At 45.5% G+C, this 22,743-nt stretch overlaps 1 protein-coding gene across 7 annotated transcripts in view; it reads right to left on the bottom strand.

The window, feature by feature from the left end:
* Positions 1-424: 424 nt before the first annotated feature.
* The window catches only part of LOC123759646 (adenylate cyclase type 1), a gene marked incomplete at its 5' end in the record, with an annotated part of 300,312 nt that continues 277,993 nt past the window's right edge, over positions 425-22,743 (bottom strand). For all 7 annotated transcript variants that reach the window (XM_069317785.1, XM_069317786.1, XM_069317792.1 and 4 more), the window contains 2 exon segments: positions 425-10,996; positions 21,041-21,209. In XM_069317785.1, coding sequence (XP_069173886.1) covers positions 10,662-10,996; positions 21,041-21,209 — 504 coding nt within the window.

Consider the following 22,743-nt stretch of genomic DNA (forward strand, 5'->3'; position numbering starts at 1 on the left):
GAGACCTGGTCTAGTCTGAGGCCTTATCTGGCCTGGTCTGAGATCTGGCCTGGTCTGAGATCTGGCCTGAGGCCTGGTCTGGCCCGAGGCCTGCTCTGGCCCGAGACCTGGTCTGGCCCGAGGCCTGCTCTGGCCCGAGGCCTGCTCTGGCCCGAGACCTGGTCTGGCCCGAGGCCTGGTCTGGCCCAAGGCATGCAAGTCTGGTTGCTGCTCCCCCCACCCTACTGCCAACATGCTACAAACCCCATTCCCCTCCTGCACCCGACTACCAGCGGCCAGCCACAACCCCCTTCCCCTACCATTGGCAGCCCACCAACTGTCAGTTTGTTGAGAAAATTAAGATTTTGCTTGATGAGATTCAATAATGCTCATATATGTAGCACTTTCATTCTAAATTGTTTGTAAGGGTAGTCAAATGCCACAGTGAAAATGAAGAATTCCTAATAAATGAATTTTTTTATGAATATTTATTTCAAGACTGATATGAATGACTCATGGGAATCCTGATCATTACATCATATTTGCGGCCACCAATAATAGTCACAGTTATGATTCTGAAATGGAATTGTTTACCAATTATTGTTCTACCATGTGCCATGTTCAAAATGATAAACACATAATAAATAGATTTTCTGTGATTTTTGTTTTGTTGATACAGGTAGTGGATGTAGGACCTCTTATTTTCATATGGAGAGGAGGGACAACCTGGGACCGACAGGTAGAACGAATTCCGCGGTGAAACGAATCAGCCTCGCCCAATATAGTTCGTTCAAGTGAGGACACACTATTTTCAAGTTGTGTGTGTGTAATCACATTTCCAATTTTTAGAATTTTGTATTATCACTTGTTACATATAATTATAGTTTAATATCCTGTAGCCCTTTTTCATGACAAAATGTTGCAGAAAATATTTAAAAAGAATTCTCCTAATCATGCCTGTGATTGCTCAATTCTTAGTGCTAGCTTCCTCCTCAACTGAGTAAATAAGAAAATTTCTCATGTATATCAATTTAAATTCCAAAGATTTAACCACTGCACTGCGCAACGCGCGAGAGGCTCTCGATGGGTGGTGCGCAACAAACCTTGAGGCTCTCGTAGGTATAGCGTAAACCCAGGGTTTACATGAGCTTCCTCAGGGCTCTCGTAAACAGACGCCACTTAAAAAAAAAAAAAAAAAAAAAGTGGGCAACATTCCCGGGTGTGAGAGCCTTAGTACTGAGTGAGCAACCTAGGCTGGCACATTCAGCATGAGCTAACAGCACTGCTGTTCAACTTCTGACCACAACATCACCTAAAAATGTAAAAATATATATGTAACTGGTATTATTTAGCCATGATAGTATTATAGAAGAGCCTGACTGTGATAAAGACTTTGTACAATGTTCGATATCAGTGAATCAATGCAGATCAAGATGTTCACAACACTAGCAACAGCACACTGCCATTATTTCGTCCATCTACAAATCTTCAAACAACTTCTCGTGATCCTTTACAAAATAAACTTGTGGAAAATTATTCATTTGCAGGATTTAGTGACCAGGATTCTGATAATGGCAGGATTGTGGTGAAAATTAGAGATGTGCGTAGTATGGTGGGAGGAGTAATCATGGTGAGGAAGGGAGGGAAGGAGGGAGGTACCCAGCATCGTCTGCTGGATGCATTGTGACTTCTCATGCAGTGTTTTGTTGCCACTATGTTGTTTGGACACCTTACCAGCTTAGCTGTACAGTTATCGTGAATAAAATATGTAGATATTTATATATATAAAGCGTGTGTATAGAAAGTAATAACAGCAAAAGGAGTATGTTGTGAGAAGCCATTTTGGTGAGGAAGGTAGCATCTGGCTGCTGTGTAACTTGTATGGCAGCCAATACACTGCATGACAAGTGTATGGTCACCACTATGCTGTTTGGACACCATACCAGCTTATTTGTATAGTTATGGTGAATAAAATATGTAGAAGCTTATATATAATGTGTGTATATAGTGTAATAAAACCACAAACGGTATTTTATGAAGAGTAATGTTGGCGAGTTAGGTGTTGAAGGAGTGACAGAGGGAGAGCTGGTTGGGTGTGGCAGCCCACTTTTTTTTTTTTTTTTTTTTTTTTTTTTTTTTTGAGATATATACAAGAGTTGTTACATTCTTGTACAGCCACTAGTACGCGTAGCGTTTCGGGCAGGTCCCTGGAATACGATCCCCTGCCGCGAAGAATCGTTTTTTCATCCAAGTACACATTTTACTGTTGCGTTAAACAGAGGCTACAGTTAAGGAATTGCGCCCAGTAAATCCTCCCCGGCCAGGATACGAACCCATGACATAGCGCTCGCGGAACGCCAGGCGAGTGTCTTACCACTACACCACGGAGACTGCTAACTGTTGACTCTTGTTTTTTGGTCTCACCATACCAACTTAGTGGTTTGTTATGGTGAGCACACATATGTAGATAGGTATATACAATGTGTGTATATATTGTAATAACAGTAAAAACACTGTTTGATTAATTGTAGAATATAATAGATCACATGTATGAGCCCCATAATTTTGAGAATATAGATGTTCCACACACTGAACTATATAAATTCCATAAATTACACTTTTTTAATAATATAACAGCAAAAAACAAAGAAGAAACAAATGAGAAACATCAAAATAATTTTGAAACATTATATTCGTGCCAACTGCCACCCCATGGGGTGGCGAGGCTGAGTGACCTTGAGTGCTCCGTCGCTCAGCGCCTATAATTTGATCACCTTCCCAGCTCCATCACGGTTAAAGTATGTCACATGCAATATTTTTTTAGTGATCAGAGAGTGAATTTTAACAATAGAAGATAAAATAATTTTTTTTAAGAATTTATTTTCGGCACACCACGGGGGTGTTATATTTTAATGCAGAGCAGTGCAGTGGTTAAGAACCTTGTTTTCTTAGCCAATTAACAATGTCTATTACTATTCTAAAAGTTCTTTGCAGAATGAACATAAGTCTCTTTCATACCACAAACATGTAGAATTATTTATCACAAAAACTATTTATACACAGTGTACAGCAAATCACGAATATAAAAATTTAGCATAGCTTTGCAGCAGAATCCTATTATCAGATCATGAAGGAAATGTTTAGGTATAAAGTATTTGTAGCTGTACAGTATGAAACTTAAAATGGGACTGACTAAATTTCAAATTTTTTTTGTATAATCATAGCAAAAGTGACAAAAAACCAGCATTGAATGTAATGAAACGCCATTTTCTGGGTGAGCCCTGGAGGCTCCCTGGAGCTAGGGTTAATGTATGTTATATTAGACCGGGACATTAGCTATGGAGTTCAGACCTACCAGGGACCAGCGCCAGAACCTGGCCCCTTCAGAGAGGTTTCAAGGAGCAATGGCCCTGGAAAACCCCATTGTGGTTGGGGGGTTTTCCTTATCTGCCATTGACCGGGGTTAGGCACCCAGAAAGGTAGGCATAACAAAACAAACATGGTAAGAAACAAACAAAAAACTGAACAGAGGTATGAACTCCTTTCAATCTCATGGAAACAAGCAATTATCACAATTTACTGCTGCACCGGTCATCTGCGCAGCCCTCCTCTCCCCTCCCCGAGAGGGGGAGGAGGGGCCCCGGACCTCACCACGCCGGCTGCCTTCAGTTCAGAAACTAGACTTCGACCAACGCGAAAAAAAACCCGCCGACCGGATGGGAGGGAGGGTAGCCAGGGAACCTCTGGGGGCTCACCCAGAAAATGGCATTTCATTACATTCAACGCTGGTTTTCTGTAGGGAGCCCCTACGGCTCCTTGGAGCTACATACCCAAAGAGAAGTAAAATAGGGACTTACCCTGGAAGCAGTGGCCACAAACTCCTCAACGTGAAGTCGAGACAACTGGCTGCAACCTACCCCCCAGAGCAACACAAGAACGCCAAGGAATAGGTACGTTCACCAAATAACGGGCAGTCAGGACCCTGTTCGACTTCCAAAATCCACGCGCCCGAATACGAGCCCAAGACACGTTACCAAACACGGCAGCCAAAGCTGTAAACTTCCGGACGTCATGGGCACGAGGATAGACCGCAGGCTGGCTAGACTTAATAACCCTGCAGACAACCTGAGAGACCCAAGCCCTGGAACAGGGAATGAGGAAAACCGGATCAACCCAAAGCGCATCCCCAGCCACCCCAGCTGAGGCGTGCAGATAACGGCGAAGAGCCGCAACCGGACACAACACATGATGCACCCCCGGCCGAATCAATCAAGCATCAATGACCCACGGACCCCTCTGGAAAGCAGCCGTCTCGTTCTTCGCCAGAAAAGATGGAGAAGGTTGCAAATGGACAAACCTACCCCAAGGACCAAAAGAGCAGAAACCCCTGCGCCAGAGAAGAGCATGAAGCTCCCCTACCCGGTCCCCAGAGGCCAATGCCAACAAAAACAAAATCTTGGAAAAACAATCTGGAACCGAAGGGGCCACCACAAACCGTGGAGAGGAAAGATGGGAGAGCACCCTGTCCAAGGACCAGGACGGTTCAGGCGGCGCATGAGCAGGCCGGAGGTGAAACATAGCACGAGAAAGCTTATGGAATGGGGTGGATGTGATGTCCACCCCGAACGCTAGCTTGAGTGGCTCCACCAGCACTACACGATACGAGGCGACAGTATTAGACATCAAATGATGGTCCTGAAAAAGCCAAGAGAGGACAAGACAACCTGATCTGAAAGATAAGACAACCTACGAAGAGAAAGAAAATGGTGAAAAGAACGCCAGGAAACTTCATACTGTCACCGAGACGAAGCTCTCAGGTGGGACACCATCAACGAAGCCACCTGATCACCATAGAAATGGTGATACACCCGCATCAAAAAGACTAGACGTGAAGAGCAAAGGAGAAGCTCGAACCAGCCCTGTACCGGACCGGGCCGACCTGCTGAAATAGGCGGAGCCGCGGGAAACGTCCCGGGTTCGGACACCGAGCCAATAGCACTGGAAACCTAGGCTGGGCGCAACCTTGTGACCCCCAAGGGGTCACAAGGACTACTTTCCCTGGGAAGGTCTCCAACCAAAGCAACAGCTGGGCCGGGGGGGGGGAAGAGGTACAGGTAACCCCACCTCGACCAGTCCTGCTGAAAGGCATCCACTGCGAACGCCTCGCAGTCGGGAAGGGTGTCACATAGATTGGGAGTTGCAGAGACCACACCGACGCGAAGAGGTCTACGTCTGGGAGACCGTACATCTGGCAGATCCAACAAAACGAGTCGTCGTCGACCGTCCATTCCTTGGACAGGGGAATGAAGCGAGACAGGCCGTCCGCCAGGACGTTGGACACTCCCCGGACATGAACCGCACGGAGAGCCAAACCCCGAGAATCCAGCAGATGAACCACTCAAAGGAACCAACCCCAAAGAGCCAAGGACTGAAGAGAACCCCCGCGGTTCAGACAATGAACCACCAGAGAACAGTCCAAATGGAGGCGAATGGTCGATCTCCGAGCGACCTGAACCCTCCGAAGCATGAACCAGGCTGTTGCAAACTCCCGAACCGTGTTGTGAGCCTGACGGAAGGACGGCCTACCGTCCCTGGCCGGCCTGGTTAGCACTGGTCACAAAGCACCAGCTGAGAGACGACGCGTCCATGAACACATCGAGTGAAGGCTCAGGAAGGCGCCAAGGCACTGAACCCTGAAAACCTCGAAGAGGAAACCGGTGACGCAGCGACCGACACAAGGCCCTCGGAGTACGAACCCAACAATTGCGAGCGAGACGGAAGGGACGTCCCCGAAGGAACCAAAACAGTCGCCGAAGCCAAACCCGACCAGGCAGGTAGACTAGCACGGCAAAGTTCAGACTCCCGCACAACCGCTCGAGCAACCGCCGAGTGACCTGGGACCCCCTCAGAAACAGCCGACGGCGGGCCCGCAGCCGCAGCAACGCCTCTGGAGGGAGAGACAAGGAAGCGGTCTGAGAATCCCAAACAAGATCCAGCCAGGTCCGAACCTGGGACAGAACCAGATGGGACTTCCTCCAGTTCACCAAGAACCCGAACCTGGCAAGTTGGGAAAGAACTATATCCCTGGCGAGCAGACAAGCTGACCAACTGGGAGCCCACACCAGCTAGTCGTCGAGATAGGCCAAAACCTGAATCCCTATTAGACGCAGACGGGTCTCCACAACCCGGGTCAGACACATGAAAATGCGAGGTGCCAGATTCAAGCCAAAAGTTAGGCAGCGAAAGCGGTAAACGTGACGCCCCACCACGAAACCTAACCAGTCCCTGAACCCCGGATGAATAGGAACATGCCAATAAGCGTCCTTGAGGTCCAGGGACACCATCCAGGCACTTGGCTCCAACAGAAGCTGGACCTGAGATAGAGTAGTCATCCAAAAGGAGGGGCAAGGAATCCAGGGGTTCAGATGGGTCAAGTCCAGAATGAACCTCAGATCCACACAGTCCTGTTTCGGCACTGGAAACAGACAGGAAACCAACCCAAGAAACGGAGTCGTTTCAACCACGCCCAAGCGCACCCACTCCAAGATGACTTGAAGCGCAGGAAAAGAAACCTGCCATGTTAGCACCCAAACCCCCCAAAAGAGGACGGGTCGCCCACCACCACCGCAGGCCGGATGACATGACCCAAAAGGCCCACAAATCGTGGGACCAAGCATGGGCAAACAGAGCGAGCCTCCCCACCATTGCCCCGTCAACAGGGCTAACCGCAAAAGGGCTGACGCCCCTTACGAGAACCCAAACGTCGAACAGGGCGATCACCACGCTGATCAGACGACGCTGGCCCCGAAGGGAACATCGGCTCAGAAACTGGGACCAATGGCCCACCTCGACCGCGCAACCCGGAACCCTGGCACGACCCCTCCGAGACTGCCGAGAACAACCGCCTAGGAGAATCGACAAGTCCACCATAGGACGACAACTAGACGAAGCCACTTGCAGAAACCAAGAGACCGCAGTCTCTGCAAACAGCAACGGACAACGGGGATGAAAACCTAAGAGCCAGAGCCCAAGCGGATTCCAAAGAGAGGGCGAGCATAGCCTGACAGCACGCGAGGCGAGAAGCAAAAAACAGAGACACCGCTTCCTTCAGGATGGGCGCGAAGAGCTTCAACAGTGCAGCCGATGCCCTAGCTGCCGAAGTCAGCGCCCCAGACGAAGGCCCTTCACTCAATGCTCCCACATCCTCCACAAGCCAAGCAGAAGACAGCTCGAGAAGGGAAAAGAAACGCAAGACCGAAGCCAAATGTCCACGAACGTGCAAATCTTCCGCAACCAACGAAGCCAAAAGAAGAGGAACCTGCACGTGAAGCTGGAAAAGGCCAACATCCCGAGAAAGCACGGGAGCGAACAGGCTCGCATTAAGGTGCTCAAACTCGCCCCCCAGGTAAACCTGCATAAAATTAAAAGTTTCACGCCAATCAAGCGTGCGGGGCCAACAGAACCCATACCATGCCCCCAACAAAAAGAAAGGGCAGCCTGCCAGCCAGGAAGACTTTGGAACCTCCAAATGCACCCAAAAGTGGGTAGAAGAACAGAACTCGGACGAGGACGGATCCATCGCAGAGCCATAACCCGGGTCTCGCAAGAGGTATGTAGCAAGAGCCTCCTGCGCCACCTTCACGGAGATAAGGGAAGTAGAAAACCTCTGGAAAGACGGAGCCGACGTACCCAAAGGAGCCCGGAACCGAACCCAGGGAGGAGCAGAACTTAAATTATACTCATACAGGGAAGGGGGGGTAAGAAATCCCCTCCCCGGTCGCCGGTCGGCCGAGCGGACAGCACGCTGGACTTGTGATCCTGTGGTCTCGGGTTCGATCCCAGGCACCGGCAAAAAACAATGGGCAGAGTTTCTTTCACCCTATGCCCCTGTTACCTACCAGTAAAATAGGTACCTGGGTGTTAGTCAGCTGTCACAGGCTACTTCTGGGGGTGGAGGCCTGGTCGAGGACCGGGCCGCGGGGACACTAAAAAGCCCCGAAATCATCTCAAGATAACCTCAAGATAACCCCCCTGCGACAGTAAGCCCCACGAGGAAGGCAAAAGCACCCAAGCAGGGTCAAAGGGGACCCCAAGGCCCCCAGGTTGACTTCTCCTCCTCAGCCCCAGGATTCCCCACGTCGGGACCCTGGGCAGAGCCGTCCTCCAAACCCTCTACCCCTGAAGAAAAGGCAAAGTCCAGGGAAAAGGCAGACAAGAAAGGGGTCTGCTGGTGGGACCCAGTAGCCTCGGCAGGAGGAACCGGCTCAATTGCCTCCGTCCCTGACCCGAATGGGGCAGCCCAAGCCTCATTACCAACTAAACCCTGTGCCGAAGCCGAAACCCTCAGACGTTTTGGAGCCGGACACGGGGGGTTGGGGGGTTGGTGCAGGATGAACCACAGAGGAAGGACCAGGGAGCGCAGAAGGAGTCAAAGCCGAAGAGACTAATGCCCCCAGGTCCGGGTCCCTAAAACCTAAACGGGGCAGCCTCGGGGCATCCGGGTGGGAAACCAACCTAGCGCGTTGCAGTAACCTAAACCTAACATGCAACGCTGATGCTGCCTGTACCCTAACAGGAATATCCTCAGAGTAAAACTGGAGCACAAGCAGAGAACACGACTCGCAAGACTCCGGGTCAAAGGTGTCGTTGACCCAACAGGCAGCCTGATGGAGGCAAAACAGGTGACTGTCACCCTGAGACAAGGGCACACAATAACCTTCAAACCCACACAAGGCAGGCTAGAACTCTGAAGACGCATCCATGGGTTCACCGAGCCCCGACAGGGGTTTTCAGGGCCCGTAGGGTAACAACTATGGGAAGCCAGGGCAAGGTGTTGTTAACCAGTTAAGAAACCCAAACAAACAAGGGGTAGATGATAACACTGAAACCCCTGGGATATATACAAGTGCGAGGGCCTAACAGAGGGCCACCAAAACAGTATCAGGGGAACTATAGTCCCACTAGGCAGAACCTCCATCAGGCAAACAAAAACAAAAGCAAAGAAAACACTGCAAAAGTACACTGTCCTCAAAGACAACAGGAACCGGTCGCCGCTTAGGTGGCAGATCGCACAACACCTTGATGCCCTAACCAGCACAGCACCACTCCCTACCCAAGGTCAAACAAGGGCCCCAATCCCCAGCTGGCCCCAAGGGCGAGGCAAATGCCGAGCAGCAAGAACCCCTACAGGAGCGGTTCCCGAACGCCCCAGGGAAGATAACCCTGACACGCAGGGGCAGTACTCACAGGGTGCCTAGGGAAGGAAGCCCCTAGAAGCATGCAGCCCCGGCACTGATGAGGTACTCCTGGCCACCGCACACCACACAAAGACAGCAGAGAACGCCATACAAGGCAAACACTGCCCAGGAATTTGAGGTCAGAGAAACGTCTATCCCGGTTGACACTAGCTTACGAACTGAAGGCAGCTGGCACGGTGAGGTCTGGGGGGCCCCCCTCCCACTCTCGGGAAGGGGAGGGTTGCGCGGATGACTGGTGCGGCAGTAAATTGTGATAATTGCTTGTTTGCTTGTTTCCTTGGGATTGTAGGGAGTTTCTACCTCTCCGTTCATTTTTTTGTTTTAGTTTCTTACCATGTGGGGTTTGTTTTGTTATGCCTACCTTTCTGGGTGCCTAACCCCTGTTGATGGCAGATAAAGAAAAACCCCAACCACAATGGGGTTATCCAGGGCCATTGTTCCCTGAAACCTCTCTAAAGGGGCCAGGTTCTGGTGCTGGTCCCTGGTAGGTCTGAACTCTATAGCTAATGTCCCGGTCTAATATAACATACATTAGCCTGATAAGCTCCAAGGAGCCGTAGGGCTTCCCACAGAAAGGTAACACAACTAGCATCATCATTTTTGGTAGATAAGGAAAGTAACCTAAAAGTACAGTATGTATTCATGGAAGTCAATTAACTATATACAGTAAATACAGCTTATGGTTGTATGGCAAGGGAAGGATTTGGGTGTTGATGTTGGCCACTTCCAATCAATCACTGCAATAACATTTGATTGCCTCTCAGGATATTAATCATGAATTGTACAGTAATTTATAAATTGCATTATATATAACAAATATATGTATCACATTACCCCTCTATTGAACTAAAGCTTAGAGACATCTAATATATTATTTTTTTCACAAAATAATGTACATTCTAACAACCTTAGGCTCTGACAGGCACACTAATATAACTCGAAACATTAAACACACAATACATTTCCCAGGTTTAATTGGTAACACTTGGCTACATGAGTCATTTCCTATTTAATTTGCTAATACACTGCATTTCTTCACCCCAATAAACATCATTTTATAAACCCCCAAAACAGCTCCCCATTTGGGTTTTAGGATTACCAACCCCATTTTAATGTCAAGATGTTAAAAAATGTATAAACACATTGTACATTAATTTCTGCACAAGAGGTCAAACTTTCATGTACATGAACCAAGTAATTTACCTTACTGTAGTTGTGTGGATGAACCGTCACATAAATTGTCCATTTGATTATGCCATTCCATGCTTGTGCAAGAATCACACGCATTTGTATACTGGATTTATACTGTAGTCCTTAATTATTTGTCAGTCATAATCCATTAATGCTTGTCAAGAGATCAACATTTTTGTATTTTTATACTGTAGTTTCGATACAATAGTCTTCCATTAAAGACTTCACCCAATATCATACATCACTGTCCACATCAGTCTCACTTCTTGGCTGTCCAAAGTTTCTTGTGATACTTTCTGACATAGATCTAATATTTTGCAAATTAATACCATCAATACCATCCAAATCCACATCAGATAATGGTTCTGTATCGAAGCCATCCGAGGCTATTGCACTTGGGCGATAATTGTCATATTCAGATTCATAATATGCATTAATCTGATCAAATGAAATGATTGCATCTGAATCAAATATTCTGGAAGAAGCCCGAGATGACATACTTGTATCATCCATGTCACCATCATACTGATGAGGGTCATTATATATGGAATTTACATCACTCAAGGCACCTAAAAAAAAAAAATTGGTATCAGGCATTAAATATTACAAAAAACCAGCATTGAATGTAATGAAACTCCATTTTCTGGGAGAGACCCGGAAGCTCCCCGGAGCTATCCAGACTGATATGAATATCATTAGACTTTGGCATCAGTGTGGATGGAGTTCTAGGCCTACCGGGGGCCACGAGCCAAAACCTGTCCCCCTCAGTGAGGCATGAGGAGTAATGGTCTATAGAAATGCATGTGATTTGGAACATTGTGTCTGCTATTGACTGGGCCAGGCACCCAGAAAGGTAAGTGCCTCAAAACAAACCCCTATTCTGGTTAAAACGACAAAAAAAGATCATCGTCTTCCTCCCGGGAAAGGTCTCACCCAGATAATGGCCTTTCATTACATTCAACACTGGTTTTCTGGGGACAATTTGGCTCCCAGGAGCTACATCACCAAAGACAAAAACTAGAGAGACTTATCTGGGAGGTGGTCGCTGCTCACACCTCAATTCTGAGTCGAGACAACAGGCTGCAAACGAGTGGATAGAACTCCCCAAATGAAAACGAGCAAACGAGCAGGACGTCACACGAGTCGTGCCGCATGTCTGCGTAGCTCTCCCCTCCACGGAAAGGGGAAGAGGGAGCCCCAGAGCCCCAGACCCACTATGACAGCAATCCAACCAGGCCCCGGGGTGAGCCCTCCTCCAAAGCCTCCGCTTCCCAAGAAATAACTAGGACAGCCGGAAAAGTGGGAAGAGAAGAGACCCACTGGTCAGACCCCAACTCTACAACTGGAGGAAGGGGCTCAAATGCCTCTGTCGCCTCCCTGGAAGAGGCAACCCCTGAAACTGCCAGTCTCAAAAACCTCTAAACCCTGCCCTGACTCCGAAGCCCTCAAACACTTCAGAGCTGGAAGCAAGGGGAAAGGGGGAGGGGGGAACAGAATGAACCACAGAAGGGGAAGAACAAGGGGGGGTGCAGACTGAACCAAGGCCAAAGCGACCAACACCCCGAAGTCCAGTTCCCTATAAGCAAAGCGGGGAAGCCTCGGGGCATCCGGGGAAGCAACCAATCGAGAACGTTGCAGCAACCTATACCTGGCATGCAACGCCTGAGCTGTCTGCACCCGAATAATGTCATCAGTAAATTGAGTGAATTGAGTCACAAACAAGCAACAGTGCTTGCAGGACTCAGGATCGAACGTGTCACCGACCCAACAGGCAGCATGACGAAGGCAAAAACAATGAGCGTCGCCCTGAAACAAGGGGACAGAGCAACCCTCAAACTCGCACAAGGCGAGAGGAGACCCAGGATCGCATCCATCTGACCCCGTGCGCCTCCGCGTGGATTCCCCAGGGTCCCTAGACTGGTATCACTAAGGGTAAGCCCAGGCGGGGTACTGCTAACCGGCACCCAAGTCTACCAAACAAACTGCTAAAGCTGAACTTCTGGGACGTATCCACTCACAGGGGCAAAGCAGAGGGTACCAGCGAACACAGGAGGTCAAAACCCTAACACAACAGTGGCAAGGGACACAAAGGCAGACCCCTCTACCAGGCCAAAACAAAAAGTAAAAGAAAACCCGGCAAGAGGATAACAGACCCAGGAGGAACAGAGCAGACCGCTGTAATAGGTGAAAACGAGCTGTGCAGTACCCCGCGCCCCACCAGTGCAAAACTACCACTTACCCCAAGGTAAACAAAGGAGGAAAAGCCCCCAACAATCGGGGCGGTCAACCACCAAGCAGCAAAAGACCACAGAGGTAGACCCCAGGGTGACTTGTGGAAGATAGTCCGAAGCCCAATGGGTGGTACTTACAGGGCACTCAGGGAAAGGAAACCCTAAGCATATGCAGCCCGAGTACCTGTGAATATTACTCCCAGCTCGCACGCCACTATAAGAGCAGTAATGAAAACAAGGCACAGCACAACAAGAGAGAGTCTGGAGCTGGAGCCACATGACCGAGCCACAATCACATCAGCCTAAGTACTGATGGTTGGATCGCCGGCGTGGTGGGTCTGGGGCTCCCCCTTACCCCACCCGGGAAGGGAGGGAGGGGATGTGGTGGGGCTCGTGTAACGTTGTGCTTGATTGCTTGTTTTCATTAGGGAAGTTCTGTCCACTCGTTTGTCTATTTTCGTCATTTTAACCAGAATAGGAGTGTGTTTTGAGGCGCTTACCTCTTTGAGTGCCTGGCCTGATCAATGGCACACACAGAATGCTCCAAATCACATGTGCATTTCTATAGGCCATTGTTGCTTGTACCTCTCTGAGGGGTGCCAGTTTCTGGCTCGTGGTCCCCGGTAGGCCTAGAACTCCATCCACACTGACTGATGCCAAAGTCTAATGATATACATATCAGCCTGGATAGCTCCGGAGAGCCAAAGGGGCTCCCCCCAGAAAAAAAAGGAAATCAATCTTACTTGCTCTTTTTCATATAATCATACTTTTCCCTCTTTCCTCAATATCTCAAGCAGCAAAATAATACTCATTGTCTGGTAATTATTAAACATGAGTAAACAGCAAGGCAGGCTTTGTAATCATGGAAATTTCTGAGAAAGTCAAAGAAAACATTAGATTTACTAATAAACATTATTATGTGATGGTTAAAAATAGATATTGCCTAACAAATTTGCTCACATTTTTGGAAACAGTCACCAGATACTCATACAAAGGCCTTCTGGTGGATGTAGTATAAATGGATTTTGCTAAAGCCTTTGATAAGGTACTACATAAAAGATTGGCAAGGAAATTACAGATTCATGGTAATATACGAAAATTTATAAAACAATAGTTGAAGGAAAGAAAACAATGGATTGTGCTAAATGGAAACAAATCTGAAGAAGAAATCTGAAGAAATGTGGTAGGTGGAGTACTTCATGGGGTTCATTTTGGGGCCAACCCTATTTGTCATGTACATTAATGACATAAAAAACTAGCGTTGAATATAATGAAATGCTGGTTTTTTGTTAACGCTGGTTAAACGTTCGGCTTAAGAGCCAAACGAATACTTGGCTCGTAAGCCGAATATTCGTAAACTGAAGCAAATATTCCCATAAGAAATAATGTAAATTTAATTAATCCGTTCCAGACTACCCAAAATAACTTCAAAGTAAATTTTATACCTAATTCACCCAAATCTTCAGTACTAAAGTATGTACAAGTTATTACTTACCTTTACTGATGACTTTTGTTGGTGTATGGAAGATGGTGAGGAGGGGCAGAAGGAGAGGTATTAGTGTTTGGAAGGGAAGTCCCCTTCCATTATAACATCATTCAGTGATAACTTCTCTGGGATACACACACTGGCACGCTTAGCCTGCATTCCACTAGGACCTGGTTGTGGCTCTCTGCTTGTTTTCTCACTAAGAACCTTTCCATAGTGACTCGTTTTCTTCTATGGTCATTCTCACATGTGTTAAGGTTCTTGGCTTGAACCTTACCACTGGCTTTCTTGGGACCCATGGCGAGATATATAACTACTTTTATGTTCATATATCCAAAAATCTCCCCCAAATTTAATTCTTTACAAAGAATTCAGGGGCGATTATCACTAGGCGGGAGGCACTAGTAAACTGAGGTGCGATCGTCGTGCCACCACACACTAGGTTAGCCATATGCGTATCAACACACTTTTTCCCCCCCGAGTCAAACCTCGTAACCCGATTCGGATTTTATGAAGAAATTGGGCTCGTAACTCGATTCGGATTTTATGAAGAAATTGGGCTTGTAACCCGAAAGTTCGTAAATAAGGGCATTCGTTAGCTGAGGTGTCACTGTACATTAACCTTTTTTCTTAGCACACATTATTTTTTGTTTCTTATTGTCCCTTTTATTCATCCAATATTTCACATTTCCTTATGAGCCCCACACATGGTTCCTGGGACCTGGACAGGAGTGGATCCCAGTTTTAAAGTCAATATTACCCTAATGAAGTGGAATTTGGGAAGAAGAGTCCTCAATGCAATCTTGTTAATAATTTATTGGGAAATATAGGGTTGACTGTACCAGAGTGATGGGTGATGCTTTAACCCTTAAATTGCACATCGCATCATATGATGCTTTGGAGTACTACGCAAGATTTAAACGGCCCACGGATACACGGGGTTCACCAAACCTTCATCAGGGCTCTTGTAAGCAGACGCCATTTTTTTAAAAAATCGTGGGCCAAATCCCTGGGTGTTAGGGGCCTCAGTATTGAGTGAGCTACCAAGCATGATGCACGCAGCATGAGCTCACAGCACTGCTGTTCAGCTTGTGACCACAGCATCGCCTAAAAATGCCATAATATACTTGTTCATGCTATTATATAGCGATGATGTTATTACACAAGACCCCTGATTGTGATAAAACTGACCAGGGTTCTGATAATAGCAGGATTGTGGTGATATTTAGTGCTGTGCTCCATGTTGGGCGGAGTAATGCTGTGGGAGGGAGGGAGGGTGGTGGCATTGTCTTCTGACTGTGTGTGGCCACCTTTTATTAACTGCACTCACCATACCAGCTTAGTGGCTCGCTATGGTGAACACAAATGTAGATACTTATATATAACGTGTGTATAGAGAGTATAAACAGCAAGAGAAGTAGGTTGGGAGCCGCCATTTTGGTGAGGGGGTGGCGTCGCCTGCACGATTTATCATGATGTTTACTGGTAACCACGATGGTCTTTGGGCACCATACCAGTTTACTTGTACAAGTATGGTAAATAAAACAGGTAGATATTTATATATAATGTGTGTATATAGTGTAATAACACCACAAACAGTATTGTTGGAGGAGAAATATTAGTGCGTCTGGCCTTGAGGGCGGCAGCCATCAGCTGACTGTGTGAGGTCCTATGTCTTTGTGCCTTTACTTTTTTTTTTTTTTTTTGCAGGGATATTCCTGCACGGGCCCTAAGCCTCTGGCTGGCCCACTAAGTGTTGCTTGTTTCTGTTTTACTTGGGCGGAGTATGAGTATTTATTACTCGTATGGTCGCTTCAGTAAGATTTTGCCATGTGTGTTTAACATGTGTGTTGTTCTGCTCTGTTGAATCTAAGTTGAAATCTTAATGGGTTTGTAACTGTTCACTGTGTTAGATAATGTTCCAGTGGTCTGTCGGGCATTTCTCCACAGTGCTGACATTTCCTCTCATCTTCCAGAACCTGTAAGCCTATTTCCCATGCACATGGGTATCTAAGCCTGATACGATGTAAGTGCACTTCAGTTGCTCTACTGCTCCCTTTCATCAAACTAAGTGGTTCGTAGTTGGTTGTGCCTTTACTCACCATACAAGCTTAGATGTACAGTTATGGTGAACAAAACATGTAAATACTTATATATATAATGTCTGTATATAAAAGCAAAAACAGTATGGTGGGTGGAGAATGGTGGCAAGTCAGGTGAGATGAGGGAGGGAGGGAGGGAGTGGCAGCCAGTGGCAGGCTGCCACTGCCACTCAGCACGCCAACTTGTGGTTCGTTATGGTGAACACGAATGTAGATACTTATATATAGCATTTGTATATAGTGAATAAAAGCAAAAACAGTATGGTGGGAGGAGAATGTGGACGAGTGAGGTGTTGAGGGAGGGCGTGAGTGGCTGGCTGGTACATGGCGGTCACTCCTCGTTACTTTTTGACTCATAATAGCAACTTAGTGGTTAGTTATGGTAAACAAAATATGCAGATACTTATATATAACCTGTGTATATAGTGTAATAACCAACAAAGTATTTGTTCACTGTTTGATGAACATAATTGAATCAACAATATACACACCATATTTTTGAGTACAGCGATGATTCACTCATTTTATTATATAAATATATCACACTACACACTATTGAATAATATTACAGTAAAAAAAAAAAAAAAAACTACGAAAAATCAATCAGAGACATTGAAATAATTAGGTAATTATCTCTTTGTGGCAACTCCGGCCTGACAGTTGGCAAGCAACAGACCGCCTGGGACACACGCTGAGTCAGCACCTGTTTTTTGCCAGACTTCCCCGCCCTATAGCGGGCAATATATGCCACTTACGATTTTTTTATTATTTTTCCCATGATCAGTGAACACAAATTAACAGGTTAGGAAGAAAAAATATTTTTTTTTTTTTTTTTGTCTACACCTGTGGGTGTCAAATAGTATATAGCCATGTGTCATTTAAGGGTTAACCATATCCATATGCCTACTATCTTTTAATAATCTTTCAATGTTTAACCACCATGCTGCGCCGAGTTTATTGTGAAATTCCACCGGTACGCATGAAATAAAGTGTTCCCAAAACATTCTTTTTCTTCTTAAAATGATAAATTCCCTTCCCTAAACATGTCTATTTAAAAATAAATACCAAATTCCACTTACTTTGGCTGTGGGGATGTGGACAAGGTGCGCTGTGACGTCATCAGGGCCTGGTTGCCCGTGCGTGAATCACCCAGACACGGTCGCGCGGGCCATTCAAGCACCGGGTGTTGCCACAAATATATTTTCAATTATTTGTTTTATGTATTTCTAATGTGGTTTTATTTTTTTTTATCATATATGATGCATATTTGTGTCCTTTACAATATGTATACAGTAGAACGTTCATAATGGTCCCTGGAACTGTGATACATGTGTCAGCAATGTGTCCACAATAAATATTTATTGTCTCAATATTACCTGTTAAAAATTCACTAAAATTACAAAATGTACAGTTTCACACACTATTTACACAGTAATACACTGTATTACACACTCGGTACTTAAGTGAGTAATAATCAACGAAGTAGCCCATGGTACACAGCGCGACTTCGCTCTCAGTGCACCAGGTTCAGATAAATTTTCGCTTCCTATTTCTTCATTCTGTGTGCTTGCAAATCTATGATACATCTATGTATCATCTAAATAAATTGTAGATAGCATTGGATTGCAAGAATGACGCTCAGAGCTACAACTGGATACGCTCGCTGTATCGTCTCTCATAGGTGCTGTATCACTTGCATCTGACCTTTGTGTTAGGTCCTTATTGCGCCTAACTTCATCAATATTATGACCCTTATGTTCTTCAAACAATAAGGTTTGAATTTCACCGACAGAGCGTTATCTTTCAACACCGCATCAAACAGGTGTTTGGGAGCCAGAGGCGCGTGTACCACCCATGGTTGCTAATTCAGTACTAACCAGACAGCAGACCTAGGGCATTCGGGGAATTTTTTCCAAGATAGCTGCCTCTCACTGGAGGTCCGAAGAGTCCATTTTGTACACAACCAGCCTCGTACACATTCAGAATTGGTACCGAAAAATCAAAAAGAGTTTTCTTGGTTGGCACAGTTTCCCGCCGACCGAGAATACTCGGTCGGCGCATTTAAGTGGTTAACCACCATGCTGCGCCAAGTTTATTGTAAAATTCCCCCTGTGTGCATGAAATACAGTGTTCCCCCCAAAAAAAATTTTCTTCTTAAAATGATAAATTCCCTTCCCTAAACATGTCTATTTAAAAATAAATACCAAATTTCACTTACTTTGGCTGTAGGGATGTGGACAAGGTGCGCTGTGATGTCATCAGGGGCTGGTTGCCCGTGCATTACTCGCCCAGACACGGTCGTGCGGGCCATTCAAGCACCGGGTGTTGCCACAAATATATTTTCAATTATTTGTTCTATGTATTTCCAATACGGTTTTATTTGTTTTTTTATCGTATATGATGCATATTTGTGTCCTTTACAATATGTATACAGTAGAACGTTCATAAAGTTCCATGGAACTGTGATACATGTGTCAGTAATGTGTCCACAATAAATGTTTATTGTCGCAATATTACTTGTTAAAAATTCACTAAAAGTACAATATGTACACTTTCACACACTATTTACACAGTAACACACTGTATTACACACTCACAGAGATATTACAGGAAAGAGATGGCTGGGTTGACTGCATCTATCTGGACCTAAAAAAGGCTTTCGACAGAGTTCCACATAAGAGGTTGTTCTGGAAACTGGAAAATATTGGAGGGGTGACAGGTAAGCTTCTATCATGGATGAAAAATTTTCTGACTGATAGAAAAATGAGGGCAGTAATCAGAGGCAATGTATCGGAATGGAGAAATGTCGCAAGTGGAGTACCACAGGGTTCAGTTCTTGCACCAGTGATGTTTATTGTGTACATAAATGATCTACCAGTTGGTATACAGAATTATATGAACATGTTTGCTGATGATGCTAAGATAATAGGAAGGATAAGAAATTTAGATGATTGTCATGCCCTTCAAGAAGACCTGGACAAAATAAGTATATGGAGCACCACTTGGCAAATGGAATTTAATGTTAATAAATGTCATGTTATGGAATGTGGAATAGGAGAACATAGACCCCACACAACTTATATATTATGTGAGAAATCTTTAAAGAATTCTGATAAAGAAAGAGATCTAGGAGTGGTTCTAGATAGAAAACTATCACCTGAGGACCACATTAAGAATATTGTGCAAGGAGCCTATGCAATGCTTTCTAACTTCAGAATTGCATTTAAATACATGGATGGCGATATACTAAAGAAGTTGTTCATGACGTTTGTTAGGCCAAAGCTAGAATATGCAGCTGTTGTGTGGTGCCCATATCTTAAGAAGCACATCAACAAACTGGAAAAGGTGCAAAGACATGCTACTAAGTGGCTCCCAGAACTGAAGGGCAAGAGCTACGAGGAGAGGTTAGAAGCATTAAATATGCCAAAACTAGAAGACAGAAGAAAAAGAGGTGATATGATCACTACGTACAAAATAGTAACAGGAATTGATAAAATCGACAGGGAAGACTTCCTGAGACCTGGAACTTCAAGAACAAGAGGCCATAGATTTAAACTAGCTAAACACAGATGCCGAAGAAATATAAGAAAATTCACCTTCGCAAATAGAGTGGTAGACGGTTGGAACAAGTTAAGTGAGAAGGTGGTGGAGGCCAAGACCGTCAGTAGTTTCAAAGCGTTATATGACAAAGAGTGCTGGGAAGACGGGACACCACGAGCGTAGCTCTCATCCTGTAACTACACTTAGGTAATTACACTTAGGTAATTACTCAGTACTTTGGAAGCGAGTAATAATCAATGAAATAGTCCATGGTACAGAGCGCTACTTCGCTCTTGTTGCATCAGGTACAGATAGATTTTCGCTTCCTGTTTCTTTGTTTTGTGTGCTTGCAAATAATGCACTCACATACACCCTTGGCATTAATACCTGTAGGTGGTATGTAGCCAAGCTTGTAAAGTGTAAGGTGGTCTTGAAAAGATTATAGGGTAAGATCAATTTGTAAGGTAGTCGTGAAAAGATCGCTTTGTAAGGTCCCACACAGGAAGAGATTCAGCCAGCCTCAAAGAGTGTCCATCAGTCGGGAAGAGATTCTGGAAGAGATTCAGCTAGCCTCAAAGAGTGTCTGTCAGTCACAAAGAGATTCAGCTATTCTTGAAAATATCTATGGAAAACACCATCATGGAAGCCGCTAACACTGTTCATCTATGCTACTTGTATCAGATGCATCATTACTGAACGCAGAAAATGATTCATCTATGTATCATCTATATAAATTGGAGATAGCATAGGTGGGCAAGGGTGGCACTCACAGCTACAACTTGATAAGCTTGCTGTATATTCTTCATGGGTGCTGTATCACTTGCATCCGACCTTTGTGTTAGGTCCTTACTGCGCCTAGCTTCACCAATATTATGACCCTTATGTTCCTCAAACAATATGGTTTGAATTTCACTGACAGAGTGCGATCTTTCAACACTGTCGGACAGGTGTTTGGGAGCCAAAGGCGCGTGTGCCCCCCATAGTTGCTCACTCAGTACTAACCCAGCCAGCAGCCCTAGGGCATTCTGGGAATTTTTTCCAAGATGACTGCCTCTCACTGGAGGTCCTAAGAGTCCATTTTGTACACAACCAACCGCACACACATTTAGAATGGGTACGAAAAAATTAAAAAGTTTTCTCGGCTGGCGCAGTTTTCCACGAACTGAGAATACTCGGTTGGCACAGTTAAGTGGTTAATTCACCAAGTGTAAGTAGATAAATGAATAAAGAATGCATTCTTCCAAAAATACTAACCCTCAGCATCAGTAAGTCCAGCATCATTCATCATGGATACTTGTTCAAGAGCAGGGTCATCTGTTGTGTAGCCAGTACTTTCCTGATCAAGTAATGGTTCAGATGCTGCTCCATCATCATCTTCACTCCATTCTGATTGACTTGTCTCTCCACCATCACCACTTCCACCCTGTAGATGATTAAAAGAACAGTAACAAAAATATATAAAATCTCTCGATGACAATTTATCGAACCAGAAATTTGCAGGACAAGCAAACCATTTGAACAATAGAAATAAAGGAATAATCAAGACATCCAGAGAACACATGAAAATGTGGAACTGATGCAAAATTACCATTAACCCTTCAACTAAAAAAAACAATGGAAAATGCAAAATAAAACCAGTGAAGAGCAGGGGTGCCATAAGCACAATTAGGGAACACTGTATAAACACCAGAGGTCCATGGTTGTTCAACATCCTCCCAGTGAGTATTAGAAATATTGCCAGAACAACCATGGACATCTTTAACCCTAAACCGCTAAGGGCTTTTTGGCCTGCAACACTGCCAGGCACAAAAAAAAAAAAAATAAAAAAATTGTTTTGTCTTATAAAAGTGTTCATTTGTGTTCCATAATCATGGGGGAAAAGAAAAAAATAAAAAAAATCGTAGGCGACATATTTTGACCGCAATAGGGCGGGAAAGTCTGGCAAAAAACCAGCATTGAATGTAATGAAACGCCATTTTCTGGGTGAGCCCCGGAGGCTCCCTAGAGCTTATTGGGCTAATGTATGTTATATTAGACCAGGACATTAGCTAAGGAGTTCAGACCTACCAGGGACCAGCGCCAGAATCTGGCCCCTTCAGAGAGGTTTCAGGGAGCAATGGCCCTGGAAAACCCCCTTGTGGTTGGGGTTTTCCTTATCTGTCCTTTTCGGTCGTGTGGCTGGAGCCACACGACCATGCACCATCCCATCAGCCGAGGAACTGAGGCGTGGATCGCTGGCTCGGGGGTCTGGGGCTCCCCCTTCTCCCTCCCGGGGAGGGGGGGAGCTGCGCAGACATGCGGCGCGGCTCGTGTGACGTCATGCTTGTTCGCTTGTTTTTCTTTTGGGGAGTTCTGTCCACTCATTTGTCAATTTTCGTTGTTAACCAGAATAGGGGTTTGTTTTGTGGTGCTTACCTTTCTGGGTGCCTCCCCCGGTCGATGGCAGATATAAAATGCTCCAAATCACATGTGCATTTCTATGGGCCATTGCTCCCCGTGCCTCTGTGAGGGGGGCCAGGTACTGGCTCGTGGTCCCCGGTAGGCTAGAACTCCACCCACATCGACTAATGCAAAATAGTTAGGATATCCATATTAGCTCCGGGGAGCCATAGTGGCTCCCCCCAAAAATGACCAGGATTCTGATAATAGCAGGAGTGTTGTGATAATTAGCACTGTAGTGGGAGGAGTAATCTTGGTGGGAAGGGAAGCAGCATTGTCTGCTGACTCTGTGCAGCCACCTTTTACTGTCTGGACTCGCTATACTGTACCTGCTTGTGGTTCGCTATGGTGAACACAAATGTAGATACTTTTGTTTTTTTTCAAATTCTAATTTTTTTCATTTTTTTTTTTAAGAAACAGAGCAGCCTACCTGACATACATTGAACAAACCTTTGGCTATAAACAAATGAAAAAATAAAAAAAAGTGAACAAATTTGAAAAACGGACGAATGTCAAGA

The sequence above is a fragment of the Procambarus clarkii genome, chromosome 8 (genome assembly GCF_040958095.1).
Source record: "Procambarus clarkii isolate CNS0578487 chromosome 8, FALCON_Pclarkii_2.0, whole genome shotgun sequence".
NCBI classification, from domain to species: Eukaryota; Metazoa; Arthropoda; class Malacostraca; order Decapoda; family Cambaridae; genus Procambarus; species Procambarus clarkii.